Raw genomic sequence first — 14,064 nt, 5'->3', positions numbered from 1 at the left:
ATTATACTTAAATAGTAACATCTGGCCTGATAGTTCCATTTATCATAAAGTGGTAAATGACTTAGCACCAAAACCCCTGTGACGGTCCTTTATTGAGCCTATTTTTGACTAGCATACAGTGTAATCACAAAATTTGAAATATAGGTAACACTATAGAGAGAGGGAGAAAGGTTTGGAGCACATCTGATACAGTTCATTACCGTACCCACTATAGGAACAACTTTTATGTATAGGACCCCCAAATGGAATGATATACAGTAACTACAAATATATAAAACTCCACCATCAATTCCAATTTAAATCAAGGCTGATTCCACTTAAGATCTATTAAGTTTGCTGGGTATACACATACTAGACAAATTAATTTTACTGTCTAGGTATATAGAAAATCAAATGTTTGAGTCTTTCCCAACTGCTTGCTTAAGTCAGTGCGTGACAGTAGCTGAAAATGTTTTGTGCAGTGAAGTATCTTCCCTTTTCCTAATGAATATGGGTCCTGCAAGCGTTCTCATTCCCTCTTGCATTCTCTGACATATTAAAAGGTGTTCCTATATGCATAATTATTTATACATTAGTATAGATTTCTGCCTACACAGCATGCATCTATATATAAATCAAGATATATTTAGCCCAATCCCTACCTGCAACAATTGTCAGCTTGAGGCATAACAGACTGCACACTACAGTGACCCTTTTATTTGAATGGCTTTTTGGTTTTTTTTTTCATTTGCGTATAGTGGTTTTACTTGAATTAAGAGTTTTATTTTGTTATAATTTTTACAAAAAATAATCATAAATTAAACCTAACCTATTTGATCATATGATAAAGCTCACTTATCTCACTCCAAGCAAACCTTGATAAGGAGCTACGAGTATGAATCAGAAATTCAAACCTTGCACTGTAAAACAAATTAAACCCATGAACAAAGCTAAAATCCAAAAACAATAAAATTACACAATCTTGCTGTTAAAATAACAGTCCCTGATATGAAAAATTTTCCATACCAGGAAAAGAACTACACAATGAATACTGCTTGTACTGATAAATAATACAGAGGAAACTTATGGAAGCATTAAAAATGGTCTCTTAATTACAAACTCTTCAATATTTGTTTTATAGTTATTACCATTTATTTGTTTATTATTTAGTTTCAACACAATACAAGTTTCAGCTGCTGTGGTGTTAATAAATTAACAACAGATGCACTAGAGGGCAGCAATGAGATGACCCCAAAACAGGAATGGTTTAACAGGTGGAGGCCACTGACATTTTTCCCTCCTCATCTTTTCTGACTGTTTCTTCACTAGTTTTGCATTTGGCTACAGTCAGTGTCACTACTGGTAGCATGAGGCGATACCTGGACCCTACATAGGTTGCACAGGTAGTCCAACTTCTCCAGGATGGCACATCAATACGTGTCATTGCCAGAAGGTTTGCTGTGTCTCCCTGCACAGTCTCAAGGGCATGGAGGAGATTCTAGGAGACAAGCAGTTACTCTAGGAGAGCTGGAGAGGGCCATAGAAGGTCCATAACCCATCGACAGGACCAGTATCTGCTCCTTTGGGCAGGAGGAACAGGATGAGCACTGCCAGAGCCCTACAAAATGACCTCCAGCAGGCCACTGGTGTGAATGTCTCTGACCAAACAACCAGAAAGACTTCATGAGGGTGACCCAAGGGCCCCATGTCCTCTAATGGGCCCTGAGCTCACTGCCCAGCAGCATGCAGCTCGATTGGCATTCGCCATAGAATACCAGAATTGGCAGATGCACCACTGGTGCCTGTGCTTTTACAGATAAGAGCAGGTTCACCCTGACCGCGTGACAGAAGTGAAAGGTCTGGCCACCACACTTTCCTGACCTAAATCCAATAGAACACCTCTGGGACATTATGTTTTGGTCCATCCAATGCCACCAGGTTGCACCTCAGACTGTCCAGGAGCTCAGTGATGCCCTGGTCCAGATCTGGGAGGAGATCCCCCACAACACCATCTGTCATCTCATTAGAAGCATGCACTGATGTTGTCAGGCATGTATACAAGAACACAGGGGCCATACAAAGTGCTGCATACAATTTTGAGTTGCTGCAATTAAATTTTGGCAAAATGGACTAGCCTGCCACATAATTTTTCACTCTGATTTTTGGGATGTCTTTGAATTCAGGGCTCTGTAGGTTGATCATTTTCATTTCCATCAAACGATGTGGCATCCTTTTGTTCCTAACACATTACCCAGTCTATATCAGTATAGATATCTAGGAAGATTTCTTTCTCCCATTGAGATCTGATGTGTTTTCAAAGTGTTCCTTTAATTTTTTTGAGCAGTTTATATATATATATATATATATATATATATATATATATATATATTCCCTATGCAATAAAGGAGGACTTATCTTTCACTCCTGTTTTAGGGATGAAGTTTACTGAAGGTTGCAAGGTTACTGTGGACACCTAATTATTTACCTGAAATAGCTGATGGCTGGTTCTTATCAGAGCGCTTTTCTTTAACTCTCTTTTTTCCCATTGTAGCTTATCACTACATCTAGATTATGGATGGTTACAAAACCTGCAATATAATAAATTATTAATATTACATAAGATTTTTGAATAATTAGCCAATATAAATAAAAACATCACATAGTAAACCACAGCAATAAGTATTTTGGCAAAATAGCCCATTCATTTTTTAAGCCTTTCTTCACAATAAAGAGTCGCTGGGTGCTGAAGTCTACTTTGGCATCATAAAGCAAAAGTCAGAAAACAATTCTGAGTGAGACTGTATTCCATCAAAAGGCATACTGTCACATAAACGCACATTTTGTCACACATTAATAGTTGATATTTGATAATAATCTTTACTTATAAGTCTGTGGTATGGGGTGAAAAATCTGGGTGCCCATGAAAATTAGATGCACACATGGAGAGAAAGTGCAAATTCCATACAGAAAGTGCCTGGGCCTGGATCTAAACCCAGTTCTCTGGTGCGGCGAGGTATTATTAGATGAGTACAGTATAAGTAAACAAACCAGAACTTGAATCTCCAAGATATAATTAATTGATTGATTGCTGTTAGTATGGTAATTACCTTTTCAAACATTCTTAAAACAAAGTTCATCCTCAATTTATTCATGTGAACACTGGGTAATTAAGAGCAAAACCATCCATTAAAAGTTAGTCTGATTCTGCTTTTTGTACACATAAATTCAAGCAATGATCAGACACTGGCAGAAGTTTTACTTTAGATAAGAAATAATAAATTTGTTTATTTTTTAAAACTCTTATTTTCCATGTTTTCATCCTTTTCAAATTGGATTATTTTGAACATGATAATTTCCTATACAGTACTACAGTTTTTGAAATTACTTTTAATATTTTAATGGAACGGGAAAAAAAAAACATTAAATTAGGGACATTCGGTTATTTAATGGTTTCAAAGGGTTTGATTAAAATTCTGAAAAGGAATTAATGACAAAATGAAAAATTAATGTGATAGTGGTGATATGTGGTAGTGCTGCTGCCTTGCAGTTAGGAGATCCGGGTTCGCTTCCCGGGTCCTCCCTGCATGGAGTTTGCATATTCTCCCCATGTCTGCATGGGATTCCTCTGGGTACTTCGGTTTCCTCCCACTGTCCAAAGATATGCAGGTTAGGTGCATTGGCGATTGTAAATTGTCCTTAGTGTGTGCTTGGTGTGTGCGTGAGCCCTGCGGTGGGTTGGCACCCTACCCAGGGTTTGTTTCCTGTCTTGCACCCTGTATTGGCTGGGATTGGCTCCAGCAGACCCCCGTGACCCTGTAGTTAGGATATAGAGGGTTGGATAATGGATGGATGAAACTTGACACTGAAGCAAGAAAATTTAGCTAAACAAGTTTTATTCTTAAGTCGCATAATAATTTCTGTGATAAATAAATGTGTCAAAAACTGATGTCAGAAACAGTAAAAGATTACCAACAAAAAAACAACTTGGTGATTCAGACAACAATAATTCCTATGACGATACACATGTCAAAAACTAATATAACAATGTCAAAATGACCAGCAAATGAATAGCTACTTAGGCAGATTTCCATTGATTCTTCCATTGTTATGGCTACAAACACAGGTTCTGCTGAAACTCATTTAACTTTTTGTCTGCTTTCTGCTGTGTTTCATTCAAATGATAAGCATTATATTTTAATTTGTCTATCAGAGAGAAACAGTCCCCATTTCCCACCACTAAACATAAAAAGTTTCCCTGTCCTGAAAAATAACAGAAAAAAAGATATGAAACAAGGGCATGCCTTTGAAAAAAAACTAACTGTTTAAAAATGTAGTTACAATAATAAACAGCAGGAAATAAGTAAGATGGCCTATCATGACATAGTACAGTGATTCCCCGCCTATCACAGAAGTTACATTGCAGACCCATCAGCGATAGGTGAAATCTACAATATAGAAAGACAATAGAAACATGTTTTTATAGTTTAATATCGAGTTAGATGCCATTAGTTCATTAACCATTTCAAACCAATTCTATTAACAAAAAACTACCTTCTAACTGTAATTTCAAAGAACAATAAAACACACAAAAGAATATATGTTTTCGAGCGAATAGAATCTTCTTCTTCTTTTGGCTACTCCCGTTAGGGGTCGCCACAGCAGATCATCTTCTTCCATATCTTTTTGTCCTCTGCATCTTGTTCTGTTACACCCATCACCTGCATGTCCTCTCTCACCACATCCATAAACCTTTGCTTAGGCCTTCCTCCTTCCCTGGCAGCTCTATCCTTAGCATCCTTCTCCCATTATACTCAGCATCTCTCCTTCTCACATGTCCAAACCAACGCAATCTCGCTTCTCTGACTTTGCCTCCCAACCGTCCAACTTGAGCTGACCCTCTAATGTACCCATTTCTAATTCTATTCATCCTCGTCACACCCAATGCAAATCTTAGCATCTTTAACTCTGCTACCTCCAGCTCTGTCTCCTTCTTCTGGTTACTGCCACGGTCTCCATCCCATATAACATAGCTGGTCTCACTACCGTCCTGTAGATCTTCCCTTTTACTCTTGCTGATATCCGTCTGTCACAAATCACTCCTGACATTCTTCTCCACCCATTCCACCCTGAATGCATTCTCTTTTTCACCTCTCTTCCATAATCTCCATTACTCTGTACTGTTGTTCTCAAGTATTTAAACTCATCCATCTTCGCCAGCTCTACTCCTTGCATCCTCACCATTCCACTGACCTCCCTCTCATTAACACACATGTATTCTGTCTTGTTCCTACTGACCTTCATTCCTCTCCTCTCTAGAGCATATCTCCACCTCTACAGGGTCTCCTCAACCAGCTCCCTACTATCACTACAGATCACAAAGTCATCTGCAAACATCATAGCCCATGGGTACTCCTGTCTAAACTCATCTGTCAGCCTGTCCATCACCATTGCAAATAAGAAAGGGCTCAGAGCCAATCCCTGATGTAATCCCACCTCCACCTTGAATGCATCCGTTACCCCTACCGCAGACCTCATCACCGGCACACTTCCCTCATACATATCCTGTACAATTCTTACATTTGAGCAAATAGAATATGATAAAATAAATCAGAATATCAAATTGAAACATGCAAAATAATGGCAGTACCTTTACTCCCAAAAATGAGTTTGAATATTTATAAGGATTCTTTTATGGAAATTATTTTGCTCATTTTTAGAAATGTACTTGTTTCCCGCTGATGAAGCCCAGAAATGGGTATCACAAAGTATCTCACGTTTTTATCATTCACAATTTATACATATTTAATGCAAAGTTGACTCAGGCACTCATCAACAAAAACACTATTTTCCGTCAAGTTACAATTCTGAAATTTGGTAGGATGGTCCATCTGGGGCTACTGTTATCCATTAGAAAAAGATACTTCAATATATCAGTATTTCAGAACCAACCCTGAAAAATCTCAAAAAGGCTTTGACTGATTTAATAACAACTGTGATGTTAATAAAAAAGAATATTCGCTAACACTTTTTTGTCGATAATAAAGCTGTAGTGAGTGAGGTATTCTTAGACAGCACATCCTTTCTTTGCCTCAGCTGTTACTGCATGGAGAAATGGGGTGTTCAGTTCGTTAAAATGAATGCTGCAAGCAGAACAGCAAGTTGGGGCTGGAGGCAAGTGGAGAAGGGCAGCTGCCCAGCACAGGAAAAACAGAGACAACGTGGCAAGATATACAGAAAAATGAGATATGGAGTAGACAAAGAAAAAAAATCACCACATTTAGATGACAAAAGACGCTAGTGGAGAGGTGAGAACAGTTTTAAGTAGCGATTTAAGATGGGACGGATCTACGTGTTTTTCGTAGGCTCTGGTAATTCTAGTGTTAATGATCAATCCACGTTTCTTGAATTCTTTATTTCTACACTCCCTCATCCCAAAAAACAACCAAACCCAAATATCTGTTTTTACTAAGATTTGCAATTGCAAAATCACACGCAAAATGTGAAATATTAAAAAAGAAACTGATTTTTAGCTTTTCATTGCCTATTGTGATGTTATATTTGACACTAGCAGAATACCCGCGCTTCACAGCGGAGAAGTAGTGTTTTAAAGAAGGTACGAAAAAGAAAAGGAAAAATTTCAAAAATAACGTAACATGATTGTTAATGTAATTGTTTTGTCATTGATATGAGTGTTGTTCTCATATCTATCTATCTATCTATCTATGTTGTTCTCATATCTATCTATATATATATGTATATATCTATATATATATCTCTATCTATCTATATATATATACCTCTATCTATCTATGTATATATATATCTCTATCTATCTATCTATCTCTATATATCTCTATCTATCTATATATATATAGCAGAATACCAGCTTGGAGGAAAGTAGTGTGTTAAAGAAGGTACAAAAAGAAAAGGAAAAATTTTAAAACTAACGTAACATGGTTGTTAATGTAATTGTTTTGTCATTGATATGAGTGTTGTTCTCATATCTATCTATATATATATTTCTCTATCTATCTATATATATATATATATATACCCGAGCTTAGCAGCGGAGAAGTAGTGTGTTAAAGAAGAAAAGAGAAAGAAAAGGAAACATTTTAAAAATAATGTAACATGATTGTCAAAGTAATTGTTTTGTGTATTTGGCGGCAGCGTCACGAAGTTGTTTTCGGTAGCTGCATCAGAAAATGTACTACTGACGTCTGACACGCCTCCTTTTACTGTTTTCTCACAGCTTGGATTGCTGCTGTCATATATATACACACACACACACACACACACACATATATATATATACATATATATACATATATATATATACACATATAAATATATATATATCTTCATATCTACATATCTATATACATATCTACATATACACACACTCGCACATACATACCTATCTACATCATATATACACACACATACATACATACACACACACAAATTATATACATGTGTGTATGTATGTATGTATGTATGTATGTATGTGTGTGTGTGTGTGTGTGTGTGTATATATATATACACATACATATACTTGTGTGTATGTTTGTATGTGTCTATATGCGTGTGTATAGGTTTGGTCACTGAGTGCAAGGGAAAAATAATAAATTATAGTCTATAAGTTATTAAACAGTAAAACATTAACGTTTTAAGAAGTACAGGTACATTGAAATTACATTTTCTATGTGAACATTCAAATTTGTGCCTCTGGTAATGTGCCTTACCGGCATTTAAAGAAAATTAGTTTTGTGTCCTCTGCAGTGTTAAGAGAAAGGCTTTGGTTTGGGATAAAAGGAAAAAAGGTGTAAAGAAAGGAAAGTTGCCTTTTTCTTTTATATAGTATAGCAAAATACCCGCGCTTCGCAGCGGAGAAGTAGTGTGTTAAAGAAGCAATGAAAAGAAAAGGAAACATTTTGAAAATAACGTAACCTGATTGTCAATGTAATTGTTTTGTCACTGTTGTGAGTGTTGTTGTCATATATATATATATATATATATATATATATATATATATATATATATATATATATATATATTTACACACACACACATAAACATATATATATATACATATCTATACATATACACATATATACATACATATATATATCTACATATATACACACACATATATAAGCATATATATACATATACATACATATCTACATATATACACACACAGCTATTTCGTATCAGTGCAATACGCTGTTTGTTAAAGCAGTTGACTCCGCTCTTACGTGCAATAACAAATCAAATCATTCAGTTGTCTTTGCTCATATGTCATTTTAGAGCTGAACGCCTGGCATCTTTTTTTGGCCACAAGTTCGTTTCTGTTTGGTGTGAGGTTCTGTGTTGTGGAGATTCTCAGGATGGATTGCAGGTGCTCATCAGTGAGGCGACTCCTGTGTGCTGTTTTGTTAGTCTTTATTACTGAGAAGAGCTTCTCACACAGATATGTGCTACCAAACATGCACAAGGTTGAGCGCATGTAGACAGACTTTTTGTTCTTTAAAGTCACCAAAGCGCCGTGCAAACTCAGTGCTAATAACTCTAGCTTCGCAATAACTTGCAGCATCAAAGGTAGACTTGATTAGCGTGGTAAGTGTTGGCAAGGCAGCTGAAGCGCTGCATTATGGGATCTGTAGTTTATTGTGTTACCAGCGCTTCATATACCCGGGCTTTAATAACAATAATCTATACTAATAAAAGGCAAAGCCCTCACTCACTCACTCACTCGCTCACTCACTGACTCACTCACTGACTCATCACTAATTCTCCAACTTCCCGTGTGGGTGGAAGGCTGAAATTTGGCAGGTTCATTCCTTACAGCTTCCTTACAAAAGTTGGGCAGGTTTTATATCGAAATTCTACGCGTAATGGTCATAACTGGAAGCAGTTTTTCTCCATTTACTGTAATGGAGATGAGCTTCAACGCCGCCGGGCGGAGTTTCGTGTGACATCATCACGCCTCCCACGTAATCACGCAGCACATAGAAAATCAGGAAGACCTCAAAAAAGCGCTGAAGAAAACATATAATTGAGAAGGCAGCGAAACAATAAGAAGCGAGCGAGTGACATATACAAACATATTGATGAGTTCTGCTACTTCGGAAACAAAGCACGATGTAAACCTACACTTTAAATTAAGTTCATAGACAGGCTGCCGCTGGCGTTTGTAATTTAGTGCCTGCCCATATAAGGCCGTCCATCAGCAGCAATCCAATAGCAAACTCCCACTAAATATTCACGGGTTAAGGACTGTGCTTATGCAGAGGAAGATGAGATGGTCAGCGTGGTGTTTGGCACAAACTCAGCGAAACTGCGAGAGAAAGTTTTAAGTGCCAGGACTAAGGTAACATTAAATAAAGCTATGGACATAGCACGAGATGGCACCAGCACAGCTGGGAACCTTCGATGCAAGTACACCGAGTGGCTCACGTGAACTGGACGAGTGCACAGATAAAAGCAACAGTTCCAAAAAAGCTGAACAAAACCGAATTACACAATTGAAAAGGCAGCAAAAATATGAAGCGTCTGATAAGCATATTCATAAATGCAGCTACTGTGGAAACAAAGCACACGGTGGAAAAAGTCAATGTTCCGCTAAAGGAAGACAGTGTAAAAAAACCCGTGCATGCAGTGTGTCAGGTCTCAGATAAAGAAGAAGACGAGCTGTTTATTGATGCAGTAAGAAGCGAATCGATGAATGAAACCTGTCATCTTTACAGCGATTGACAAACACGGAATGTAACTTGAACACAACACATCCTACAAATACGAACCTGATTGAAAGAAATAATGATAATCAAATCCTTGATGACAGCAACACTCAGTAACACTCACAAAACAAATACTGTATATTGAAAGTCATGTTACGTTATTTTTAAAATGTTCCCTTTTCTTTTTCTACCTTTTTTAACACACTATTTCTCCGCTGCGATACGCGGGTATATATATATGTATATATATATATCCCGCTCTACATACTCGAATAATGGATACTTTATTCGCCATCAATGATTGTTTTGGTAAAGCCATACTCAGTGTATTCATTAGATGAACTGTAAAAAAGTAAGAGCGAGGGAGGATGACTCATTGAGGCATGCAGGCTGTAGTGCGTCAACTCTATCTGAATTGCGCGATCACATTTGAAAAATATATCTTTTCAAGTTCTATTTAGTCCATATGTGTCAAACTCAAGGGCGGGCCACATCCGCCCGGCGTGTAATTATATCCGCCCGAGATCATTTTATATACTGTATTATTGTTATTAAAGCCGGGTATATGAAGCGCTGGTAACACAATAAACTACAGATCCCATAATGCAGCGCTTCAGCTGCCTTGCCAACACTTACCGCTTACTAGAGTTATTGCGCATTGAGTTTGCACGGCGCTTTGGTGACTTTAAAGAACAAAAAAAGTCCGTCTACATGCGGCTCGAACCTTGTGCATGTTTGGTAGCACATATCTGTGTGAGAAGCTCTTCTCAGTGATAAAGACTAACAAAACAGCACACAGGAGTCGCCTCACTGATGAGCACCTGCAATCCATCCTGAGAATCTCCACAACACAGAACCTCACACCAAACAGAAGCGAACTTGTGGCCAAAAAAGATGCCAGGCGTTCAGCTCTAAAATGACATATGAGCAAAGACAACTGAATGATTTGATTTGTTATTGCGTAAGAGCGGAGTCAACGTTTTAACAAACAGCGTATTGCACTGATACGAAATAGCTGTGTGTGTATATATGTAGATATGTATGTATATGTATATATATATATGTTTATATATGTGTGTGTGTATGTATGTATATATATTTATATATGTATTTCTGTGTATATATGTGTGTGTATGTATGTATGTGTGTGTATATATGTGTGTGTATATATGTAGATATATATATGTATGTATATATGTGTATATGTATAGATATGTATATATATATATGTTTATGTGTGTGTGTGTATATATATATATATATCTATATATATATATATATATATATATATATGACAACAACACTCAACACTCACAACAGTGACAAAACAATTACACTGACAATCAGGTTACGTTATTTTCAAAATGTTTCCTTTTCTTTTCATTGCTTCTTTAACACACTACTTCTCCGCTCTGGCTGGTATTTTACTATACTATATAAAAGAAAAGGCAACTTTCCTTTCTTTACACCTTTTTTCCTTTTATCCCAAACCAAAGCCTTTCTCGCTTAACACTGCAGAGGACACAAAACTAATTTTCTTTAAATGCCGGTAAGGCACATTACCAGAGGCACAAATTTGAATGTTCACATAGAAAATGTAATTTCAATGTACCTGTACTTCTTAAAAGCGTTAATGTTTTACTGTTTAATAACTTATAGACTATAATTTATTATTTTTCCCTTGCACTCAGTGACCAAACCTATACACACACATATAGACACATACAAACATATACACAAGTATATGTATGTGTATATATATATATACACACACACACACACACACATGTATATAATTTGTGTGTGTGTGTATGTATGTATGTATGTATGTATGTATGTGTGTGTGTGTGTGTATATATATATATATATGACAGCAGCAATCCAAGCTGTGAGAAAACAGTAAAAAGGACGCGTGTCAGACGTCGTGGTACATTTTCTGATGCAGCTACCGAAAACAACTTCGTGACGCTGCCGCCAAATACACAAAACAATTACTTTGACAATCATGTTACATTATTTTTAAAATGTTTCCTTTTCTTTCTCTTTCCTTCTTTAACACACTACTTCTCCTGCCAAGCGGGTATATATATATATATATATATATAGATAGATAGAGAAATATATATATAGATAGATATGAGAACAACACTCATATCAATCACAAAACAATTACATTAACAATCATGTTACGTTATTTTTAAAATTTTTCCTTTTCTTTTTCGTACCTTCTTTAAAACACTACTTCTCCGCTGCGAAGCGCGGGTATTCTGCTAGTACAGTATATAAAATGATCTCGCGGGCCGGATATAATTACACGCCGGGCCAGATGTGGCCCACGGCCCTTGAGTTTGACACATATGGACTAAATAGAACTTGAAAAGATATATTTTTTCAAATGTGATCGCGCAATTCAGATAGAGTTGACGCACTACAGCCTGCATGCCTCAATGAGTCATCCTCCCCTCGCTCTTACTTTTTACCGTTCATCTAATGAATACACTGAGTATGGCTTTACCAAAACAATCATTGATGGTGAATAAAGTATCCATTATTCGAGTATGTAGAGCGGGATATATATATATACATATATATATATACCCGCGATATCAGCGAGAAGTAGTGTGTTAAAAAGGTAGAAAAAGAAAAGGGAACATTTTAAAAATAACGTAACATGACTTTCAATATACAGTATTTGTTTTGTGAGTGTTACTGAGTGTTGCTGTCATCAAGGATTTGATTATCATTATTTCTTTCAATCAGGTTCGTATTTGTAGGATGTGTTGTGTTCAAGTTACATTCCGTGTTTGTCAATCGTTGTGAAGATGACAGGTTTCATTCATCGATTCGTTTCTTACTGCATCAATAAACAGCTCGTCTTCTTCTTTATCTGAGACCTGATACACTGCATGCACGGGTTTTTTTTACACTGTCTTCCTTTAGCGGGACATTGACTTTTTCCACCGTGTGCTTTGTTTCCACAGTAGCTGCATTTATGAATATGCTTATCAGACGCTTCATATTTTTTGCTGCCTTTTCAATTGTGTTATTAGGTTTTGTTCAGCTCTTTGGAACTGTTGCTTTTATCTGTGCACTGCGTCAGTTCCGTGAGCCACTCGGTGTACTTGCATCGAAGGTTCCCAGCTGTGCTGGTGCCATCTCGTGCTATGTCCATAGCTTTATTTAATGTTACCTTAGTCCTGGCACTTAAAACTTTCTCTCGCAGTTTCGCTGAGTTTGTGCCAAACACCACGCTGACCATCTCATCTTCCTCTGCATAAGCACAGTCCTTAACCCGTGAATATTTAGTGGGAGTTTGCTATTGGATTGCCGCTGACGGACGGCCTTATATGGGCAGGCACTAAATTACAAACGCCAGCGGCAGCCTGTCTATGAACTTAATTTAAAGTGTAGGTTTACATCGTGCTTTGTTTCCGAAGTAGCAGAACTCATCAATATGGTTGTATATGTCACTCGCTCGCTTCTTATTGTTTCGCTGCCTTCTCAATTATATGTTTTCTTCAGCGCTTTTTTGAGGTCTTCCTGATTTTCTATGTGCTGCGTGATTACGTGGGAGGCGTGATGATGTCACACGAAACTCCGCCACCACGGCGTTGAAGCTCATCTCCATTACAGTAAATGGAGAAAAACTGCTTCCAGTTATGACCATTATGCGTAGAATTTCGATATAAAACCTGCCCAACTTTTGTAAGGAAGCTGTAAGGAATGAACCTGCCAAATTTCAGCCTTCCACCCACACGGGAAGTTGGAGAATTAGTGATGAGTCAGTGAGTGAGTGAGTGAGTGAGTGAGTGCTTTGACTTTTATTAGTATAGATAACCTATGAAGAAAGACTCAAAGGTAGTCAAACAGTGGCAGCATGATGAACTTGGCCATATATGCATTTCATTTATACAGTATACTGCAACAGCACTAATTTTATGCTTTGATGCTAATGGAGAGTCCAGATTATTTTTTGAATTTAGTTTTGAATCAATCTAATTTAAATCACCTCCGCTACATAACCGAATACTGCTGTTGGTGATGTCCTTCAATACGGATTTCTGTTGCAATCTCTTTCACACCATTGTCACCAAGGACCTGTCCCACCAAAATTCGCCTCTCCTGACTGTAGATATTTTCCACTGTCCATGCTGTTTGTACTACACAAAATGATTTCTTTCCACTTGTTCTGTGTATGTGGGCCTTGTAAGCGTGCAGTCTGTAAACATCATTTCTGTTTGTAATAAGTTAAAGGAAAACAAAATTCATTGTTAGAACTTTAAGGTCTGGCTATGGGTATGGCAAAAAATAAAAAAATAAATGAAGTTTATACAGACAACTAATG

The 14,064-nt window shown here is 37.1% G+C and overlaps 1 protein-coding gene across 3 annotated transcripts in view; it reads right to left on the bottom strand.

Annotated features, from left to right (window-relative positions):
* usp16 (ubiquitin specific peptidase 16) overlaps positions 1-14,064 on the bottom strand; it is a 210,019-nt gene that overhangs the window by 181,222 nt on the left and 14,733 nt on the right. For all 3 annotated transcript variants that reach the window (XM_039744906.1, XM_039744907.1, XM_039744908.1), the window contains exon 2: positions 2,465-2,567. In XM_039744906.1, the coding sequence (XP_039600840.1) occupies positions 2,465-2,525 (61 nt within the window). In that variant the 5' untranslated portion in view covers positions 2,526-2,567. The remainder of the gene's footprint in view (positions 1-2,464; positions 2,568-14,064) is intronic.

The sequence above is a fragment of the Polypterus senegalus genome, chromosome 2 (genome assembly GCF_016835505.1).
Source record: "Polypterus senegalus isolate Bchr_013 chromosome 2, ASM1683550v1, whole genome shotgun sequence".
NCBI lineage: Eukaryota > Metazoa > Chordata > Cladistia > Polypteriformes > Polypteridae > Polypterus > Polypterus senegalus.
This window is presented reverse-complemented; position numbering and strand designations above follow the sequence as displayed.